General features: G+C 33.5%; 3 protein-coding genes across 3 annotated transcripts; 1 reads left to right on the plus strand and 2 right to left on the minus strand.

Annotated features, from left to right (window-relative positions):
• The first annotated feature begins 741 nt into the window (after positions 1–741).
• On the plus strand, positions 742–9,719 carry FAS1 (chromatin assembly factor-1 (FASCIATA1) (FAS1)). The gene is made up of 13 exons (XM_022288797.2): positions 742–900; positions 1,022–1,506; positions 2,148–2,247; positions 3,380–3,527; positions 3,607–3,730; positions 3,874–4,229; positions 4,315–4,638; positions 5,414–5,495; positions 5,573–5,713; positions 6,800–7,207; positions 8,266–8,403; positions 9,054–9,099; positions 9,196–9,719. The coding sequence occupies exons 2-13, from the start codon at positions 1,033–1,035 to the stop codon at positions 9,351–9,353; spliced, it is 2,499 nt and encodes an 832-aa protein (XP_022144489.2). The 5' UTR covers positions 742–900; positions 1,022–1,032; the 3' UTR covers positions 9,354–9,719.
• Positions 9,720–10,693: 974 nt separating this feature from the next.
• On the minus strand, positions 10,694–11,542 carry LOC111014182 (uncharacterized). Its single transcript, XM_022288822.2, has one exon. It carries the CDS (start codon positions 11,444–11,446, stop codon positions 10,892–10,894), a length of 555 nt encoding a protein of 184 aa, XP_022144514.1. The 5' UTR covers positions 11,447–11,542; the 3' UTR covers positions 10,694–10,891.
• A 2,131-nt stretch (positions 11,543–13,673) lies between these two features.
• LOC111014172 (stearoyl-[acyl-carrier-protein] 9-desaturase, chloroplastic) lies at positions 13,674–19,075 on the minus strand. Its single transcript, XM_022288804.2, has 3 exons — positions 18,769–19,075; positions 15,814–16,318; positions 13,674–14,558 (listed from the first exon to the last, which is right to left on the minus strand). Exons 1-3 carry the CDS (start codon positions 18,870–18,872, stop codon positions 13,998–14,000), a joined length of 1,170 nt encoding a protein of 389 aa, XP_022144496.1. The 5' UTR covers positions 18,873–19,075; the 3' UTR covers positions 13,674–13,997.
• Between the last annotated feature and the right edge of the window lie 3,661 nt (positions 19,076–22,736).

Consider the following 22,736-nt stretch of genomic DNA (forward strand, 5'->3'; position numbering starts at 1 on the left):
AGAGTGTGTTAGGCTAAATTGCATAAGTGTATTCTCTCTGTTTTTGTTGCAGTTTCTCTTGTATCTTATTAATCAAGAATATTTGTGCAAGTTTGGTCTAGGTTATATTTACGCATCCATCGTTAATATAGATTTATGAACTTTTTAAATTAAATTATTATAAAAATATTAAATACTTATAAAAACGAATTATTTTACCTAGTTACTAATATAAATACTATATTTCACCCAATAATTAATTTTAATACATTTATTAATATTTAACAATTTTTATTCTAAAAAAATAATTAAAATAATCGAACAAAACTTTTTCCTATACTCCAATTAGATTCCTTGACCCTAATCCCAATTGAAATTTAGAATGAGGATGAAAGTTAAAAATCTCCACAAAAGTAAGAAGGGAAGACATACTAGACGTTACCTAACCATTTGACATCCCTAAATATTTCAAATTAAAAAACACGACTAATCTAAAAACAAATTAATTTAGATTTAATCTTGAATTAATAAATGATTATATTTTGAACTAAAAAACAAATAAATTTGTTTGAATCTAATTAATTAGATTAGATGTAATAAAATGGAAACTAATTTACTTTAGTGTAGTGTGGAACGTCCAATCAGATAGAACCCCTTCGCGCCAAGCTGCGCCAAATTTGGAGCCAAATCCATGCCAATTTCGTTTGGCGGGAAATTTCTTTTTTTAATTTTAATTTTTCTTTATTCTCTCTCCTTGTTTTTCCCAATAGTATAAATCTTTATTGACTTAAAATATATTATTTTCTCTTCCCAATCCCACCCATTTCTCTGAAACTCTTCTTCCAAAATCAAGAACTGAGAAGAAATCTAGCAGCAGCTGCGAACCAAGAATTCAATCGTCATCCTTCAAATTTGACCAAGGTAAGCGCGAAATGGAGTCTGTTTCTTCAATTCTTTTCGATTTTTCTTTTTCACATTGCAAGGTTTTGTTCTTGCTCTATCTGAACTGTTAGGGTTTCTATTTTCCTCTTTGCATGTGTAGTTTCTGGGGAAATGGATGCGGAGATAATAGACGTTGACGAATGCTCCAAACCTTCGACTACGGATGGTCAAAATCGGCCTCGGAAGATCCGGAAGCGGAAGAGGGGGTGCATGGAAATAGGAAGTTTGGTGAAGGAAGAGAGAGAGGCGAAGATCGAGGGTCTTCGGAAGGAGATTGAGAGCTTGTTTAAGTATTACGGCGAAGTTATGTGTCAGAGAGTGAATCTTGATTTAGGCCAATGTAGTTCAAGTAATTCGATTGTGGCTGCTTTAATGGAAGAGAGTGATTTGCCATTGTCGAAGCTTGTGGCTGAGATTTACGAGAAGATGAAGAAGATAGAAAATGGCGGTGGATTAGAGTCAGTGACCGTCGCATCAGTGAAAGCTTCTATTCTTTTTGTTGGTCGGAGGGTTATGTATGGTGTGCCCAACGCGGATGCGGATGTTTTAGAAGACGCCTCCAAAGAGTGTCTATGGTGTTGGGAGGTACATTTAAATCTATCTCGTAGGTTTTATTGTTTGTCTCTGCGTAATGGGTATTTTGCTTTTTGCCGGTTATAGGTGTCAATCGGTTTATACTAATCATATATTAGCTCAGGCTGTAGCCAGAAAATTTTCATTAAGATTAAGGGGTAAAAATTTACATTCTAAATTTATATATGGGAAAATTAGTAGTACATTTTTTTTAATGTTTTGGAATCTAAGACAAACTAAGAGGGTAATTGCCCCCTCTTTGTTATTGGCTCCCTGTATTAGCTATTGGTCATTCACATTTGTTGAGAACGTGTGAGGTCTGGTTTCTTGATTAATTTCCATGAGAGAGCATGATTAACATTCTATCATTGTTTTGCTCAAGTTGTTAGTTTCTGATTAAATTTCTCAAGTTACCAGACACGCCAATATTTAGTTTTTTCTCCCATAATTCATACTTCTGTTCTCTACACTATTTTGTCTGTAGTAAATGGGTGCAGGTTTGTTCTATATATTGACAGTTCTATTGTAAATTTATAGGGTCATGTTTATATGCTGCCACTACCAAAAGTTATTAGTTTCTTTGGCTGACTTTCTAAATATATTTTATGCTTTTATCCTGTGCTTCATGCTGATCTTCCCCTTTCATTTTGAAGACTAGGGATCTAAAGTTGATGCCAAAATCCACCCGTGGAGTATTGAACATTCGTCGTATGTGTCGGAAAAAGATTAATGAGAGGATCACTGTTCTCTCGGGTAGGCACTGTTTAAAATTTATATACTATCTTGGGGAAAATTAACTGCTGTCCCCCTCGTTATATCCTTCTTTGATTTTACTCTGTGCTCTATATTTTGGCTCCTTGGATAGGGGAAAAAATCAATGACATCTCTCTGTTGCAAACTAATGACGATACGTAAGGACCCAGCTTAATTGGGAGAGAAGTTGTAACATCTAGTATGGGAGAAGTTGATTTATTTGTCTCCCATCTAAAAGATCTATGAGTTCAGTTGTAGGCCTTTCTATGGGGTCATTTTGATATATTTCAACATTTATAAATTACTTGCATATGTTACTCTCAAAACTTATATTAGGTTTAGTGTGGTAAAGGTAGATAGGTCCTACCAATCTTTGGAACTTGTTCTTATCCACAGAAATACCTTGACCATTGTGACCGAAGTTAGCCTTAGATCATAGGTGCATTAGAGGATTTGCTCCCTAACATTTGAGTTTTATTCCAAAGATCCAGTATTTTTATTATTATTTTTTTTTTTGAGTTCAACAATTGCAGGGGAGATCTAGTACATATTTTCTTTGAGTGACATTTATGAGTTATGCCTTCATGGAATCTAGCAATTTCCATTCTAAGAATTATTTTGTTTTTGGGTCTCTCACCTCAAAATTGTTTGATAGGAGTTATTATATATATATAAATGGATAAGAAACATTTCATTGATGGGATGAAATGAAATTACGAAAAGGGAGGCCCCCTACCCAAAGGAATTACAGAAAACATTTCCACTTTCTTCTTCACAATTTTTAGTAGTAATAATATCATCAGCATATACGATGGCTGTAGCTACTTTTCCTTCAGGAAAGTGTTTGTCAGATAAGGTACGATAGCTTGGCATGGGTACCCAGTGTTTTTCTAAAGCAGAAGGCTTACTAAAGTGCAATTGCCTTTTGAGGCTTAAGTGTGAGGCAGAGGCAGGAAAAAAGTGAGGGCCTATGGACATAGGCTCTTTACTAGTACAAGTACATTGTTTCTTAAAATTGTGTTTCTCCATGATTTAAAATCAATTTATTTTTTTGCTTATTTTAATAGTTTTTCCTGGGATTTTTGCTCTATTTTTCCTCCATTGTGAATCCCTGATGTTTGTCTTATTTCAGCAATGATGTCAGCATTGCTTAAGTCAGAGACTGATGAGACTTTCATTCAAGAGTTCACTAAGGCATCAGAAAAACTTGGTAAAGTTTTTGATGAAGCCAAGATCCGTTTATTAGTGGATGGTTTGTCACAGAAGAATTCTGCTGAGATGTATGAGTTTTTATTATCTTTAAGGCGTTACATTTGTTTTTCCATACATTGCTTGTATGATTTGAATTTCTCATTTCAGGGCTGAGAAGGAAGCAAAGCGAGAAGAGAAGTTAATGGTCAAACAATTAGAGAGAAGTCAGAGGGAGGCTGAAAAGGAGAAAAAGAGAATAGACAGGGAACAGCAAAAGGAAAAGTTGCAAAATGTAAGTACTATGTGATCTCAAATTTTATCTTTTTTCTGCTGTTGGCTGAGGAGATGGCAGTTAGAGAAGTATTGGTTATCAAAGAGACTTTATCAAGTCTTAAGATTTTCAAGTGATTATGTGTGCAAACCTTTTTAAATCAGGAAAAGGAGTCAAGAGAAATAGAAAGGGAAGAAAAGCGTCGTGAAAAAGAAGAGAATGAAATGAAGAAACAACTTAGGAAGCAGCAAGAGGATGCTGAAAAAGATCAACGTCGCAGAGAGAAGGAAGAAGCTGAATTGAAAAAGCAACTTTCTTTACAGAAGCAAGCTTCCATAATGGAGCGTTTCCTTAAAAAATGTAAACCCAGTCCCTCATGCCAGAGTGATCAATCTGTAACTGAATTGACTACACCAGTTCCATTGAGTAAAGCAAGTGAAAACACGGTGGATGCGTGCACACAGTTAATGGACTGCACACTTTCCTCAAATGACGTGATCAGTCCTGTTGTCATCCGCAGGTATGTATTTTCTTTATATAGTATTGTTTATTGAGAGCAGTAGGCTTTATCAAGATCATATTTTGATGACATGTTCTACTTTCAGGCTGCACTTGTCATCTTGGCGCTTTATAGGTCATTCCATCCGTTCAAGAGAAAAAAAGCACTGGGGCATCCGGCAGAAGCCTAAGTGTGAACTATTTAAGGAACTTAAACTTTCAACTGGCAGAGAATTAGCTCAGGATGAGGAAGAATTGGGTGAGGAGAGGCTTGTAGATGATTGGGAAGAACAAATTACAGATGATAGAACTAGCCAGTCAGAGTCACGCAGTACTTTGCTTGATGTTAGGAAGTTGAACAGGGGGAAACAGTTGTTGCAATTTGCAAAGAGCTATAGACCTGCATTTTATGGCATTTGGCCCACAAAAAGGCAAGTTTTCCCCAAATATTAATAAATATATATTTCTCATTTTCAATTATAATAATATTGCTCCTCTATCAATATATTTCTCAGTTTCTTATAAAAAAATAATATCAAAGAAACGTTTAATTTAATCAAATTAGACAAAAGACGAAGTCTGTACATGTGGTTTGCCTATTTTGTTAATCATACACGTTCTCAACACCAATTTGTAAAACCCAATAATCAGACTCTTGAACTTTGATGGAATAGATACACAACTTATCATATGTGTGCCACGTGCACTAATTCCACTTGAATTGATTGATAGAAGGGTGTGATTAGCAGATTCATGAACTACATGATAGTTTGAAACGTTTTTTAAATTACAGGGCTCTTACTAGACAACCACATGGGATAATATGCAGTTATCCCTAATTTGTATATGTTCCTTGGATCTTTTCAAGAAGGGACTCTCTGAATAATTTTGTTTATTATTGTGTTGTCTTTCCTTTATTCTAAATGAATTAAATGAATTAAATTTACCCAACCCATCAGTTTAAGCTTTTGGGTTGAGTGGTGGTTTATTCATCCTGAAGAGTAGTGATAGAGAACATAGAAAGAGCCTTAACAACGGGTTTGTAAAGGTTGATCAATCTCAACTTAGATTTATATAGGCAGGAAGGATTAATTTTTCCCAAAGGAATTATGGAATATTGCTAGTAGACATAAGAGATTTAGCTACCTTCATAGTATTTTTTTTGAAACTGTTACTTATTTTGTGGGCTGTTACAATTCTTTCCAGTCATGTTGTTGGACCACGCCATCCTTTTAGGAAGGACCCAGATTTGGATTATGATGTTGACAGTGATGAAGAATGGGAAGAGGTAGTACACCCAGATCTTTTTTATACCTGTAAAATTGTAAAGAAATAGCATCACGAATTGACATTCTCATTTTTCAGGAGGATCCTGGTGAAAGCCTCTCAGATTGTGATAAGGATGATGAAGAGAACTTAGAAGAGGAAGGATGTGCAAAAGCTGAGGATGATGAAGAGAGTGAAGATGGATTTTTTGTCCCCGATGGATATCTCTCAGAAAATGAGGTACGAAACACAGATGCTGAGTTTATCTAATCTTTTGACGGTGGTTGAGAAATGAGATGAAGCATGAATTAAACCAAAATTTCCTCATAAATCCATTATATCATGTTTCCTAAAGTTGAAATCATTGGGAAGTGATATAATAGTATTATATATATGAGAAACGAGATGAAGCATGAATTGAACCAAAATTTCCTCATAAATACATTATATCATGTTTCCTAAAGTTGAAATCATTGGGAAGTGATATAATAATATTATATATATGAGAAACTACTATTTCATTGAGAGAAATGAAAAAATATACAAGGGCATACAAAAGAACAGACCAACCGAAGGATATTTCTAAAGAAAGAGGCTCCGATCCAAAAGAATTAAGCTTAGTTGATAATTGCAAAAGACCTCAGAAACCAATCATTACAAGGATGTTTCTCTCCGGCCAAATTCCCCACAAGATAGAAAAGAAACTGGCAAGCCACAAAAGCCTTCCCCTATCCTTAAAAGGGAGAGACAATAACACCTCTTCCATCATTGCTTGACAATCCCTGGTATGAGTCAAAGAAACCCTAAAACACTTCAAAAAAATCCCATATATCTCAAGCAAACTGACAAGATCACATAATGTGGTCAAGATCCTTTGAGGCACCTTTGCAAAGCACACACCATTGAGGCTCCAATAGGAAAGAACGGCTTTGAATACGATCCAAGGTATTCTCTTCTATGTAAGACCTGGCACCCAAATAAAAAAAAAATTTCTTGAAATTTTGACCTTCTAAAGCAAGGCAAACAACGGGGTAAAAAGGGGAAGAGAGGGAGAACTCAACAGCTGGAATAAAGAACTACAAGGAAACCCCTTGGAGGGGCTGGGGGAACAGACCCGAAAATCCTTCCTCCCCACACAAAAAAGAAAGTTTGACAACACAAGAAGCAATGCAGAAAGTCTGAGATGCATTAGTATTATAGTAGAAATCAATTCAAACCCATCTGTTTCAGTGGGTCTGGTCTGAGGTCCATTAGTTTTGTTTTTTTAATATATTCATAAGAAATTTTATTATCAAGTTAAAGAACATTTCACCTTTGAACTTGCAGGGTGTGCAACTTGATAGAATGGAAACTGACGATGTTGATGAGGTCAGGAGCTTACCTAGTTCTACGCAAGATATGGAGGGCAAGGAACTATGTAGTTTGTTTAAGCAGCAAAAGCATCTTTACAACATGACAGAGCTTGCACTTAGAAAAAATCAGCCACTGGTTGTATTAAATTTATTGCACGAGAAGGACAATTTTCTAATGGCTGAAGATCTTGATGGCACATCTAAGCTAGAGCAGACATGCTTAGCAGCTCTCAGTATGCGCTTGATGCAGGGTCAATGCCCTGTAGAGATATCACTAGACGGAATGCAAGACGAGGATGCTGAAATGTGCCTCCCAAGTGGCAAGGACAGTGGCTCGCAGATCTCAGCATCGCCTATCCTTGACTCAGATATGACTGTAATCGTAAGTTTTGTGCATTCTGAATGGTTAAATATGAACTTCCATGAACTAGTTTTAGAGAAATATATAACAGATTGGATTTTCAGATGCGTCAACCTAACTAGGAGGAAGTGTTGACACACTATATTATCCAGAGTGTTGGTGTCAAAATGTGTTTAGACATATTTATACTTGATGAGAAACTTGGAAATATTTACATGAAAATTACAAAATACATAAACGTAGAAAATTCTATTTCCTTTTCATTATTTTAATGAGAAGTTCATATTTTGTTCGAAAAAAATAGTAGGAGTTAAGAAAAGGAAGATTGATTTAGATAAACCCAAGGAGTTGGTTCCAGAAGATATAATATATGAGATAATGATCGAGATGAAAATTCTTTTTTATGTTTGTTGGATGTAAGTGTTGCATATTTTCTGACTTATTTTATTGTTGAAAAAGTGTTATATCCTCTAAGAAATGGTTGCTTATGACATTTAAAGTTGCATAAAATTAATATTGCACTAATAACTCAAGTATGCATATTTAAGGATTTACACTGTTTTGTGGTGGAAGCGCACTGTTTTAGGTTTAGTTAAGTTTTTGCCTCTTGGTGTTTGTTCTAAAGATTGTTGTAATTATGGCTTGTTGCTAATCTTTATGAATTGAGTCCTTTTTATAATCTCTTTGCCTTTATTTTATTCCCCCTTTTTATACTTCCTCTTTTGGTAATGATATTATCTTGATAGTTGCTTTTTGTACTCCCTATATATATATATATATATATATATGTTGTTTCATGAGATTAAAATGATTCTTATTATGTTTGAGAGAATTGAAATATATAAAAGGATACAAATTTTCTTTTAAGAATATAGTCCGTTGAACTTGTTGTCCATGTCAAGAGTTTTAAACGAACATAGTCTATTGTCTTTCATGTGGAAGTTTTGAAGTTTTATTGATGTGTTGTCACTGTATGTGTACATGTTTCTTAGCCGCAATGTTTTGATTCTTTGTTTTTACACGATCTTTTGTACTCTTAACATTTTGATCCTTGTTAACGGCAATATCTCAATTAACAGGTGTCGACTATTCAGTCCTGCTCACAGAGTATCAACAAGGTGGTTGAGTCATTACAACATAAGTTCCCTAATGTACCAAAGTGTCATTTGCGAAACAAAGTCCGGGAAATATCTGATTTTGTAGAAAACCGATGGCAGGTTGGTGAACTGGTCTAAATTTTTTACGTTTAAGATTTTAAAATTCTGATACATAAATGATTGTGAGAATGTGACTATGTTTAGAGGGTTAAATTACAAGTTGCATACATGGCTCTAAACTTTTAATTTTATATATGATAAGTTCCTATCCAACATCTTTTAAAATTCACAGGCCTTAAGATACAAAATTGAAAAATTGTAAGTTTAGAGGCCTATTAAATACAAAATTAAAAGTTCAGGGACTTAACTTCTTAAAATTTAGGAATCTATTCGATACATTCTTTAAAGTTTAGGAACCAAATTTGTAATTTAACCTATTTAGAGCTATTTCTTGTTTGAGCGTAAGGCAAGCTTTGGCTTGGAGCCAACTTTTAAGAATCTATCGATTATTTTGTTTCAATTTTTTAAAACATATATGGGACATGCAGATTTTTCTGGAGCTAAATTCTTAAGTTGCTTATCCCTGTCCAATATATAACAAAAATTTGACTTTGATTGTGAATGACAATTTTCACTAGCCCTGTGGCATAAATAACTGCACAGTGCACAAGCGGCTTAAAATTTGATTTTTAGCCGTTATCTCAGTGTGTTCATTTTAACTGCCGCTCAGATTGATTCTTTTACTTAGTAATCACAATTGCCATATGCAGGTTAAGAAGGGAATTTTGGAAAAACATGGCGTTTTGGCATCTCCAGGTTTGCATATACATCAAACAGAATTTTGACTCGACTGTTGAGACATAATCATGTGTATTTTACTTTGTATGGATTAACTATTTTTTTTATCTGCAGAAAAAGGTACTGGAAGAACAAAAACTATAGCAGCATTTTTTTCGAAACGTTGCTTGCCACCTGCTGGAAAATGTATTAATCCAAGTGAAACTTCACCTCAATCTTCTATGAAACCAGGTTCAGCTGTCCAAGAACAGAAAACTTGCACGAATCAATAATAGCATCTGATTTTAACCAGGTTTTGTTCAATGTCCCACCGCCTGTTCTTGCATAACAGGCTCATATATCTATGAACTCTTAAATGTTGGATAGTGAATGCACAAATGAAAGAGGATATCCTCCAGCTTGGAAATGTATCTTTTTGTTGGGCCAGCCATGAAGCCTAGTGGTATAGAAAGTCTTGTTGTATAATGTTTTTTTTTTGGTTTGTGGATTCAAAAAGGCAAAATCAGCAATAAGAAGCTGTGTTGTGGATGTGGATCAGTTAGCTTAGCTTCTGTTTTGTTTTGGTGCTGAACAAACTCAACTTGTTGATCGTTAGTGATGTTTATATGATAGAGGGTTGATTGTGTTCTGCATCTTAATTTTGGAGTTCAATTCTATCAATGGTGAAGAAGATTTTGGTCTATTCTTGGGCTGAGTTTGAAATGGCATTTTGCTTAAAGTGCTTTTAGGTAAAACATTTATTTAAAAGAAAACCAATTGAATGCTCCGTCTAGAAGTATTTTTAATGCTTCTACATCTTGTTAGAATTTCTCAATTTTTTTTTTAGTTTTTAATTTTTGAGAAAACATACCATACATGTTTGAAAAAGGAAAACTGTTTTTAGTTTTTAATTTTTGAAAAGGAAAATTACACTAAATGACACTAAGTAACTATGTTTTTATACCAATATCATTAGTTCTTATTATTCACAAAAAAGTTACAAAAGTAAGGAAAAAACTTGGGTTTTTGAATTGAATAATCCTTTTAATGGGCCTACTATGATACATATCTCCATCTAAAAATTTATGTTTTCTAGTCATTTTTTTACGTCATTTTTGGGTGAAATTATGTGTTTGTCATTGTTTCTATCTTTTTCTCTCCTACTTCCTTCTCATATTTTTCATTTGTTCTCTCTTCCTCATTCTCTTCCAATCTCCCTTTCTCTATCCATCTTTTTCTCAGTACACATTGTGTGAATGATTATTCATTTCTAAAGAAACATAACGAAAATTTCTCATAAATTTACTAAAAAAAATATTTTCTACTTCGGTGATAAAGAATTAGGAGCACTGAGGACACCTATGTGGCTCAATAAATCCCAATATCTCATATGGCTAAGAGAGAACTTTTCAAACATCTATCTAATAAGATTTTCTTTCGCTAGGATTATTTGTTTGAGTTATACTCAACTGTTATTACAACACAACTAAACTACTTTCAACAAAAAACAATCAAGAAAAAAAAAAACATTTTCTTCTCTTTTCATTTCCAAATTCAAAATAGAATCAACAAATTCTCCATCCTAGCCCATCATTCATGATCGTGTTACTTGAGAAACACAAAGAGAGAGAGATGAAACAAAACAATCTGTATTATATTTATATGAATTGAATATGAATATGAATTCTTCCCCCTTCAATAGAATCCCAATTGAAGCCATCAAAAAAAAGAACAAGAAAAACACAACTCTCACACATACAACAAATCAATATCAGTATGAATCAAATTTGAATGAAGAACAAATCAAAAACCCATAATTTGATGCTCTGTTCTACACAGGGAATGGCCCAGCCGCCCAGCTCGATTCCTCATACTGCTGAACTTTGGCGCTCCTCTTCCCGCCATCTTCAACTTGCATATAATACTTCAACCAAAACGCAAGAACAAGAACAATCCACTCCAAGCAGAAGATCACAGCGCTCAATCCGCCCCCAAGTTTCAAAATCACTGCCCCATCCTCCTCCCTCACGTACGATCTCAATTCTCCCAGGAAATCCCCGGTTCGGGTGAAGACGAGCACCGCGACCGAGCCTTGGAAGATGGCGGTGAGCACGGCGAACACCATGTGGACTCCGAACCAGCGTCCGGTGCCGGCCGAGGCGAGGGCGAGGCCCGAGATGGCGCCCGCGATGGTGAAGGCGTGGAGGAAGATGAGGAAGAAGCCGCACACGGAGGGGACGAGGCGGAGCGACAGCGTGAGGAAGATGCAGCTCGAGGCGGCGCCGAGGAGGATGTAGTTGCAGAGGAGGAACAGTTTGTGGATGTTGTAGTGAGCTCTAGAAATCGAGGACGATGGCGATGCCGCGAAATTCGTCGAGATTCCCATCGGATTTCTGCAATTTGGTTGAAGGGATTTTGGGGAATTTGAATTGTTGGTGAGATTGAAGAATGGAATTGGAAGTGATGGTGGAGGGAGTGGGGAGGAAGAAGGGGAAGATTTATAGCTTTCAAGTTCTCAAGGGGGCAACGGTCATTTCATAAATTATGTCTTTTCTTTTTCTTGTTTTCGAATTTTCAATAAGATGGGGTTAACGGCTAGTTTGTGTTTGTGTTTGTGTTTGTCTTTTTCTTTTCTTTTCATTAATTATGGTGCTTTTTTTTTTGTTTTTTTTGGTTGACTGCCCTTTGGCAAACGGCTAGTTGCTCCACATCTATGAAATTAAGAGGTTATTACAAATATAAAACCTTCAAAAGTTCTCTCATTTGAATTTGGAAAATACTTGGTGGGGAGCATCTATGCTTAATATTATTATTTTTCAAATATTTGTTTTAGAATTTCTCTCTCGTCGAATATTTAATTATTTAATGGTGGTGGACACAAGATAATTCTCATAAGTTAAGATATGAATACTTCATTTAAATTTTATGAGTAGAGAGAAGCTTTTTTAGACACCCTAAGGGAGGTGAAATTTACCCTCGGCTCAAGAGAACAATTGTGTCACCCATGAAGCAACTAGACTTTCGCGAACGAAAATCTATCATGTATGTGCCTCTCCAACAGCCATGGATTTTGCCTTAAACTAGGATCTGGGGCATATGCCCCCTTCGAAGTCGAAGCGTTAATACTTGAGTCATGTCGGATGACTTAGGTCTATTTGCTTTGCTATGCGTTTTTACTTTGTTTTGAAAAAGAAAACACTTTTATTATGAAAATATAAGGTGTGACACATTGAGAGGAGATTTTTATTTTTATTTTTTCCTTTCAAAACTTAGGTATATTTTAAGGTAAAAAGATAGATCTCACAACCTAAGATCAAGGCACAAAACTAACAAAAAAAAAGACCTATCCAAAATGTCGCAAGAGCACAAATAAAAAAACAACATAACTAAAGCAGACAACTGACTTAAGAAAATACCACATACAGCAAAACTGGACGAGAGAAAAAACTAACAGCCCAATTATGAAAACAACTCCCAAGAAGAACCTATATCGATGACTGAGATCTATAACGAAAGCTATCCCGCCAAGTTGTAGCACGGGCATACATATCACTTGAACAATATGTAAAACAACTCGGTGGTTTTTATTTTTTTATTTTTTATTCACCTCCTTTTTTTTTCTAATTGACTGCAAAGTGCAAATGGTATCTCCATTTCACATAATCACAAACATTTGTCTTTTATCTCCTCGTACCTACAAAATAATTTTTTTTTTCACAATCTAAAGATAATTGTTGCTCTTTTTTCAAATGAAATACTACCCTCTACTTTCCATAGTTTAACTAAATTGGAAGGTCCAATTATCTCAAAAAAAAAAAAAAATGGAAGGTCCAAAGCAACCAATCGAGAAGAAACAATGACTAATTTGAAACAAGTGAGTTTGTTTTTTTAGCTATGCTAATTTATAATTTTTTCAATATTTTCATGTTCATTTTTTTCTTCTCAATATGTTCATTTGTCCTTAAATTTTAGTTCCATTAATCACGATTTCTTGCTTTTTTTTTTGTTTCATAAAATCATTTATTTTGTTATTGCATGATTCTTTTTTGTAATTATTAATTGTATTAACTCTTAATAACATTTAACATTAATTGAGGCACGTGAAACATAAAAGATACAAATTTACTTAGACAACTATTTAATAATTTTGAAGTTCATTTGAAATACTTGATTTGAAATTGGATAGACGATTATTAGAATGGAGAATAGTTTGGTGGATGATGGATATAACTTATAAGTTCTATGGAAGAGAAAAAACATCCCAAGAAAAAAAAATTCAGACAACTTTTGACCAATTTCTAGGACTGGATGTATTGTAAATAGCATATAAGCAAATCAAACTTGTAAAATATTTTTGCCTCTCTCATATTCTTTATTGAGAAGTGGAAGCTAAATCTGATTGATCAATTCTAAATTAGTAAAAACTCCAGAATAGTGTAAAAAGAGGTATTTCCAATCAATATTTTGTTTTTCCCAAGGAAACATTTAGCTTTCATTCACTTGATCTTCCATCTTCAATATTTCTATGTAGACTACAAACAAAAGCATTACCCTCTGAACTAAAAACAAGCAACAGCAAAGTAGGAATGAATCTTGGTGATGATTCAAACAAATAAAGGAAAAGCACCATTATGATTTTGTGCCAAAATTACTATAGTTGTTTCCATTAATAAAGAACTTACTAGGCATTCTATTTCGTGTACGACAAAACTTAAAACCCGAACCAATACCGATACTTTTCTTCGAAAGAAATAAGGAGCTGGGTATCACAACTACCAAATACAGCAGCTGAAACAAAGTCTAATCTACATATTTTCTCTTGAGCAATTCGGACTTGAAAATAATACTAAAGTTGAAAATGCTGCAGATCTGTATTCGAACTTCATCAGAGAGGCCTCGTTCAAGTAGTCTAAAACCTTCCTTTGAGACGGTTTCTCTTACATTTGTATTTCTCGACCGAAGATCCAGCTAAATGGAACTCGTTGTGCTTGCTTGGCTCTGCTTTGAGCCCTCTCTTCCAGCCTTCTAATCCTTGGAGGCAACCCACACACGAAATCTTGTGCTTTTCGCCCCTCGCCCGAGAGACCTGTCAAATTCTCTATTTTCCACCTGCTGACGAGGAACTCCAGAATGTCAGCGTAGTCTTTAGCTGTGTAGACCCCAAGCCGCTGAGCAACCGATGAGAAGTGATCAAAAAGGTTGTTGTCCTGGCCATCGAACATCAAATGGGCTGGCATTGAGATTTTTTTCTTCATCATGTCAGCTAAAGCCATAACCGTGCCATCAGGGTCGACCTCGAAAAGCTTCTCCACAATCTTGGTGTAGGCAGTCTCGTGGCGTTTTTCATCGGATGCAATTATACCACATATTTGTGCCAGCTTAAAGTCACCATGCTCCTTGGCTAGCCTGGCAGTGTTACCATGAGAGATGAAAGTTGCTCTCTCTTGAAAAGAGGTGTAGACGAAACCAAGGTATGGATTGTTTTCTGTTTTGGGATCCTAAAAGAGAAAAGAACAGAACAGCAAAACATATTATAATAAATTATGGTCACATATAAATACTAACTATTGCAAACCAAAAAAAAAAAAAAAAAACAACAACAAAAACAAAAACAAAAAATTTAAATGGTCCCTTTGTTCAATTCTACTATTTCTTGCAATCAGATAGTAGTAGGGGACATTATGTAGAAGCAGCAAGTTGCATCCAGTTCATTTAAGATCAAAATCTAATGTTTGATAAAATCTGTTATTGTGTAGTCCTTTATAGAGATCCAATGTTTGATAAAATCTGTTATTGTGTACAGTCCTTTATAGAGATCCAAGTACAATTATATGACCTGGATGCTAACAAAGATCTAAAAGTCTGTTTAGTTGGAAACTCGGATTCTATTTTTTTGTTTCTAGTGGAATCAGTAAATACGCATTTGACAGGATTTGGGAGATTCGTTTTTTAAAACTGTTTTCGGATTCTGTAATCCAAACGGTAGAAATTCTAAAACAACATTTTTATCTTTTCAGTGTTTTCAAATTCAGAATTTGGAAATTTTAAGATGCATAATTACATTAGAAAGGATAAGAATTTTGATAAATATATTACTTTCATATTATAAACTCATTTTATGTTTGTTAAAATTAAAACATGTAAAACACAATGTATTCTAAATTATATAACCTTGTAAAATAATAATTATACAAAATTAATAAAAAATGTTAATAAATTAATTAATAAAACTTCATTAAACTAAATATTTAGTTTGTAACTACTTCTAGTTTACCGATATATTACTAAACACACATTGAACAATTTTTTAAATTGATATTCAATTGTCAAATTTGCTATCAAACACATATCTAAAAACAAATAATACAACTAACTCTAGTTTTCATTGAATCTCTTATTTTCAAATTTCTATTTTCTGATTACCAACCAAACGCACCCTAATTGTTTAAACTCAGAATTTTAAGGGTCCAAAAAATTGCTATGAACTTAGATGCTATCTAAGAATGTTTTGGAAAAGAGTTCTCTGCCCTTTAAAATTGAACTTGATTTTTTGATGTTGTTTTTCTCTTGTTCGTTTCCTAGTTTATTTTCAGGGATGCCTAAAATAAATAATAATTGAAGTTATTTTTCCTCCCAAAACCTTAAGATTATGAATATGACCTCAAGTGTACACTAATCTTAACTTTTATAGATCCCTCAAAAAAAGTTCTTAAAAAAAAACTGTTTTTGGAGAACAGCAGCGAGAAATCTTACCATTCCTGATCCAATGAGGTACTGGATGGTCTTTTCAATTTTCTTCATATCAACTCGTCCCGACAGGTAAAGGTACTTATTCAGAAGGTCGCCATGCCTATTCTCTTCAGCAGTCCAGGCCCTTGTCCATACTGCCCATGAGGTGAGGCTTGCACCCGTCTCATCCCGGACACCGTCCAGGGTGTTCAGCATTGTCTGGTAAGTTGGAAGTGCTTCTTCAGTGATCATATCCCCAACCAATACCACAAAATACTCATCAGGAATATCCTTTGATCTCTCCCTTATTTCCTTGACCTGGTCATAGAAACCGTCAGACTCCGGGTCTGGAAGATAATCTTGAGGTTGCCAACAACTTTCAACAGGCTTTAGGTAAGACAAAATGTTCTTTTCTGCCCAATCATCTAACGATCTAAAGATCTCCATCTTTTGAGGTGGCATGGAGTGAGTCACTTGAACATGAACTTCCCGGGGAGGTAAATATGGATTCTTTGTGCCCCCTGTCTCTCTGTGAAATAGAAGAAACAATGGTGATAAGTCGGTCCTCAGTCATATAATTCAGAAACTATCTTTACAAGATCAAAAAATTATTAATAGTTTGAAAGAAGAGGATCATCAAAACTCAGTCTCATATGAGAGTCTCCAAGTACAGTTTCACAAGCAACTCCATTACAGAAATTATAAGTTAATTCTGAATGAGCTACTGCTATGACAACTAAAGCCTGTAGTTAGTAGAGAGCAACATATGCCTTTAGCCATAAATGCAAACGTAGCACAAATGTAGAGAAGAAACAAAAAGAAAACATGAACCCACTTACAAAATTGGCCATGATTATATCCAACTGTTTTTGTATAACTTCTTTAATGTAATATCAAAATTTGATTGGAGTATTACATCCACAAACACATATTTAACTAATGTATAAAAGACATCAGCAAAAAATTGCTTACTTTCGTCGGTCAGAGTCTAAAATCATCATAGAATGTTTTTATTAATTATTGTTTCTCTAACAGCAATTATATGAAATAGTTTTAAATGTTCTGGTCAGGAGTACAATTTGTATCACTGCCACCAATTTATTGTGCCTAGAATTCCTCAAGTTGACAGTTTTATCGTTATAAACATCAGTATGTCATTACGTAGTATGATTTTTCTCTTCACAAAAAGAGCCTCAAATACCCATTTATTTCTTCAGAGAATAATACACAACACTTGCAAATAATACCAACCACCTACCTCTAGAATGTGTTTACAAAACAAAGTTCAACATCAGAAATGTGCAAAGTAAAACTATGAAATCAGGAAATGTTTTACATGCACAGGTTTAGAATAAGGGTATGGCTAAAATAAACATTGACAGCACAATATCCATAAAACAAACATAAATGCACCATAACAATCAGATATTTTTTCGAATTTTTCTTCTAAGGTGAGGAAAAACAATTGTGTAGCTGAGAGAGACAGAGAGAGAGGGAGAGGGATTAGTTATATTATCTACTAAATAATAAATAAACTCATATAACCTTATTCATTTATTTTTATAGCCTACTTTCTATAAAAGTTTAAAAAATAGTAGCCAAATTTTAAAAAATAAAAAAAGGTCTACTTTTTCTTCTAAAATTTAGCTATGAACTCAGGATTGTGTTCTTAAAAGGCAAAAGATAAAGAAAGGAAATTGTTAGCAGAGAAGCCTAGTTTCTAAAACACAGACTAAAATCAAAATCATTGTCAAATGGGATATTAGTTAGATGTAAAAGCAAACTCCACTCAGTACAAAAACATCAGCTAGATAAACTGAATAAACAAAAATGAAGAACCTCTGCAAGAATATGAAGTAGTAATAGTTCAGAAATGTCACAATGTCACAATGTCACATGTCAAAGAATAAAAAATAAAAAATAAAAACAAAAATAGAACGCTGCATTCAATGCGTAATATGGCTTAATTTAATTTTGATGAAATTAATGTAAAAATACATAGAGGGTAATTTTGGAAATTCAAACATTACACTAGAGTGAAATATGTGTGCGGAATCCGTACAAGCATGCTGTATATGAACGTGTGTGTCTGTTTGAGAAGAGATGATCACAACAGAAATTTTTTTTTTTCATTTTTCTTTTTTGATATCGGTCTGTTCTGGCCAATTTGTGCGCACCTAGACTAATCACGACATTTGGTTGACAAGACAACTTGTAGGATATTAACTCCTACGTAGATGGCCACGGTATGAAGTTCAGATAGCAGGTATGTTATGTAGAAACAGAGAGCGAAGAAAACATATATTTAAGAGAACAATAAATCAAATGAAAAAAAAAACTTGCGGATCACATCCACCCATTTCAATGTTTTTCAACCCCATTAATTAAATAATAGAGACCTAAGTTCTAAGCGAAAATTGAAATCTTGAAAGAAAGTAATTGAAGGTATAATTAAAGTTTTTACATAAATACAACGTGGACCATCAATAATTAAGAAAGAAGACCATTCTACCAACATGACCTAACAATAGGACCAAAAAAGCAAAGAGAAATAGAGAAATAAGACTGGTAAATAGCGTTAGGAAAAGAATGACACAGGAAAATCTATTCGGTCAACAACATGATTTTATAACATTGCTGATAGTCGAACAAAGAAATTAGAAGTTAAACAAAAAATAACTGATCGGTGGAACCGGAGACTTCCCTTCTCAAAAATTGTGGCAAGCATGAAGAACAGAAAATCAAAAACTGCTTTAATTTTGTAATATCACAGTTCTAAAGAAAACCCAAATCCCTTGTGGTTGCACATTTATTTTCCAATTTTGGGGGAGGCGGAGATTCCGAAGAAAAAGAAAATCCCTAAAAGATACAGAAGCACAAGGCGAATAAAAGCAAGGGTGACCTAAAAAGTTGAAAGGAAATCAAACTGGAATCAATAGCAAAGCTCAATTAGTCGAAGAGAAAGCGTTGGATACTCACTTGGAGACTGAGTGAAGCGTGGAGGCCATGAGAGGGGCCGGAGATCTGCGATTGTGGGAATTGGAAGGGAGATTTCGACATGGGAGATTGAGCTTAAGAGCCATTTTGCGATGAAGGAATTGAAATTGAAATTGAAATTGTTGTTGTATGAATTTGGAGAGGGAGAGTATAAAAAGGGGGAAATTCTGCGACAGAGACGGCAACACCTTTAACTCCAAAACTTGCAATTTGCCACTCTTACTCTTAATTACACAATTGCCATCCACTTTTTCCAACACCGCCGTCTTCCCATCCGAAATTATACGGTCATATTTCAACCGATTAAAAAATATAAGTATTTAATATTGTCATCGACGTAAATGTCATAGATGGCTCAATTTCGATAAAATATCGATTTGATATTTATGAACCTTTGGAAAATGACAATATTCATTAATTATTAAAGGTTAATTGAAAATCTGTAAAAATTTTATCCACGCCTTTTCAAAGATTGTTATGAACTTTTGAAAGATATGCAATATTCATTAATCCCCTGGTCTTCTCCTCATCACCTTTTTGTTTGGCGGTATTTTAATTCTCACAATTTTTCAATGAAAATCTAACAAAGTACCTAACATTTAATTACTAACCAAATAATCATTATAATATGGCTAATATGCATGCATACAATATATATATATATATAAAAGTGGATATTTATAAAAATACTTTTATCATTTCAAAAGTTTTAATACGGCTCGCTTTCATAAAAATTTAAAAAATACATTTTTAGAAGTAGAAAAAAAAAGCAAAAAAATATTTTGAGCAAACATCCATTAATATTTTGAACGAAAAATTGACATGTCAAAATCTAGAATGACGTAGCAATTAATATCCCAATTTTACTTTAAAAATCATCTTTCTTAAAGATGAGAGTTTGTTTCTTTGTTGTCATACCCATTTTTTTCCTAATCCTCTTTCTAAAAATGATTGTCATTTCACATTTCTTCTCTTTTTAGACTTAATCGAAGCAAGGTTCCACATTAATTGTCACATCGTTCCAAATGTTAACTTTTTTTCAAAATATTAAAGGATATTAGCTAAAAATGGTATATTTGAACGTCAATAAGTATTATACGTATATTTTGAAATGGAAAGTTAGAGGTTTTTTTTTCTTTTTCTTTTCTTTATTTAAGTTCATGAGTCAGATGACTTGGAGAGTACACTTCCCATGGTGGTTTTTGGTTATCTTTTTTTTTTATTTTTATTTTTTACAAGGGTATGTTACGAGCAACTCTTTTCAGTTCAACAACTATGCTATTTTTCTTTTTATGCATCCTGTTTTCAACTTAAAAAATGAAAATTTCTTAATCTACGCTACCTTTTTATTTTAATTTTAACTATTTTTTTTTCCTTTTTGATATATTTTGTCCACTTATTTTTCTGATAAAGTGGATTAATTACAGAGAATTTATAGTCGGTGATCATATTTATCACCCCATTTTAAAAAATGGCCAAATAAAACTTCCATGATCTCTAGATTCTATTTTCCTTGATTCTAGTTTTTTTTTTCAACCAGGAACAAAAATCAAGCGATAAACCGGAATCGAGTGAGAAACAACGGTGTAATAGAATTGGTTGCAAGTGGAGCAACAGGTGGCAGATGGTAGAGGAGAGAGAGGCTTGCTGAGCGTCAGGTGGCAAAGGGTAGAGTAGAGAGAGGCTTGCTGAGTTTCTACTTACAGGCCTATATGTTGAGTTCTATTATGTACCTTTTTGGTTTGAGGTAGAGTGTATTAATTGTTCACAAAAATTTTGAGGTGTTGTTCATCATATTTGTTCACCATATTTGTTCGTATTTATTTATGTGTTCATCTTATTTGTTCATGTGTCGTATTTACCGTCGTATTTGTTCATCTATTCATCTATTTGTTTCCCTATTAGGTCTTACTATTTATATTTCTAATTACATTTTGTTTATTATATATTCTTTAAGATTTTATAGTATCATTTTCGAGGATGATTTTATTGTTTAGATCGTGTGTTTTTAGTATAATTTTCAGTAATGAGTTTTAAATTTAAATTTAGTTTTATATTTTAATTTAATTAATATTTTTCCTTAGGTAAGATTCTCAAAATATTTGAATTATTCCATAAAATGGTAGGAAAAATATAGGTAGAATTATCCTATAAAAACAAAAAAAATAATATATTTATTTTAAAATTACGAGAGGTTGTTTCATAACTTAAAAAATTAGCAGAGATCTTCCTAGTTTTACCTTGTTCATTTTTCGAAATTGGAAGTTGTTTGACCATTGTTTTAAATGACTTATTTTAAATGTCTATATTTGTTGTTTCCTCCTAATTATACATTGAGTATAAATGAGGGGAAACTTTCCAAGAAGGGTTTTTTTTTTTCTTTACTAACACTTTATTGACTTGGAGATTGATCCTTTTCCGCCTATAACACATGAGATGTTTCATCATTTTAGCAAGCTCATATTCTTCTTATCGAACAAATAGAATTTTCCAAATCCCTTTTTTGTTTTTAAGAAAAGAGCTCTTATCTTTTAGTCAAAAATAAAATTGAGTCTTAATATGTTTAATAATAAAGACGAGTTTGATTCATTAAATTCTTCAGCTTATCAAGGAAAAGGATCAAAAAGAAAGACAAAATGACATCTTTATTTACAATTAAAAGGAACAAACTCAAATAAAGTAGGGTTTAATTTTGGGTCATTCATGGTGAACATGATTATTATGCTAAGAGTCTCCTTAATCCCTTCATTTATATGCCACATTTAAGAGAGATTGAATTTGGTACTTCATTTATGTGCTATAATAAAGAGAGATTTAATTTGGTGGGAAATAAAAGAGACTTTTTTTTAGGTAAATAATAATTGAGAGTAGGAAAAGTTGAAATTACTGTTCCTTCCAACCCATTATGATAGAGACAAATAGGAATAATCCAACCACATCTGCAAAATGTAGTGCTTTCATTTTTTCTAAACAATTTAAAAGAGCAGGAGAAATTTGGGCTAATTATTAAATGTCACGTCACAAATTTAAAATTATATTTATGATCAATCACAAATTTATACTTGTTCTAAATTAATTTTTAAATCGACGAATCAAATTGCGCCACGTATCTATCTTATGGTCGTTCCATGAAATGAATATCAAAACCCACGAAGAGACTGGGTCTAAACCTATCCCTCTTTTGAGGGGAGGAAGGATTCGAAAAAAGATTTAGAAGAATTGGAGATTTAGAGACTCAGAATCAAGCAACAATTCTTGAAGACTCTATCAAACTGCAAGGTCTAAGACTTCACAAAGTCTTCATCAAACTACAAGCTAAAGAACTTTATCAATAAGTTAAAGTCTTCAATAAGCTCAAAGCCGAAGACTTCAAAGGTCCTTTGACAAGCAAGAAACTGAAGGCATCAACCATTGATTCAAGAATAAGCTCACGAGCCCAAAGTTTATATTTGAGATAATTAATCAGCAGATTATACATTAGAGATTGTAACACCCGCGTACATAAATACAAATACAAGTTCATTAATTTGAGTTTTCTCTTATTGAATTTCTCGTCGAACACTAATATTGCAAATTTTAAAACTGGTTTGTTTTCTAAAGTTTGGCTAAAAATTCAAATGTATTTTTAGAAAATGTGAAAATTAATATTAAAGAAAAATGGTAAGAAAAGAAGCATAAAACTAAAAACAAAATATCAAATGAAACGTCTCAATTTTTTTGCTCGAAATCTCTCCCCTCTTTGATGATCTGTGATTAAGATTTAGGGCTGATTTTCATCCCTGTTCTATTACTGCAAACAATGGATCATAATTTTTTTTTTTTTTGGGTAGCTTCAATGGAGAATCCAATGGTTAATTGTTTGACAAGTTTTTGTTAGTCCTTGAAAAAGCCAAAACAATGGTGAAATCATGGAGTTCAACAAAGGAGGTTTTTGGATTAATTTCTATAAT

The sequence above is a fragment of the Momordica charantia genome, assembly GCF_013281855.1.
Source record: "Momordica charantia cultivar OHB3-1 chromosome 8 unlocalized genomic scaffold, Mcharantia_2.0 BLBB01000008.1, whole genome shotgun sequence".
Lineage (NCBI taxonomy): Eukaryota > Viridiplantae > Streptophyta > Magnoliopsida > Cucurbitales > Cucurbitaceae > Momordica > Momordica charantia.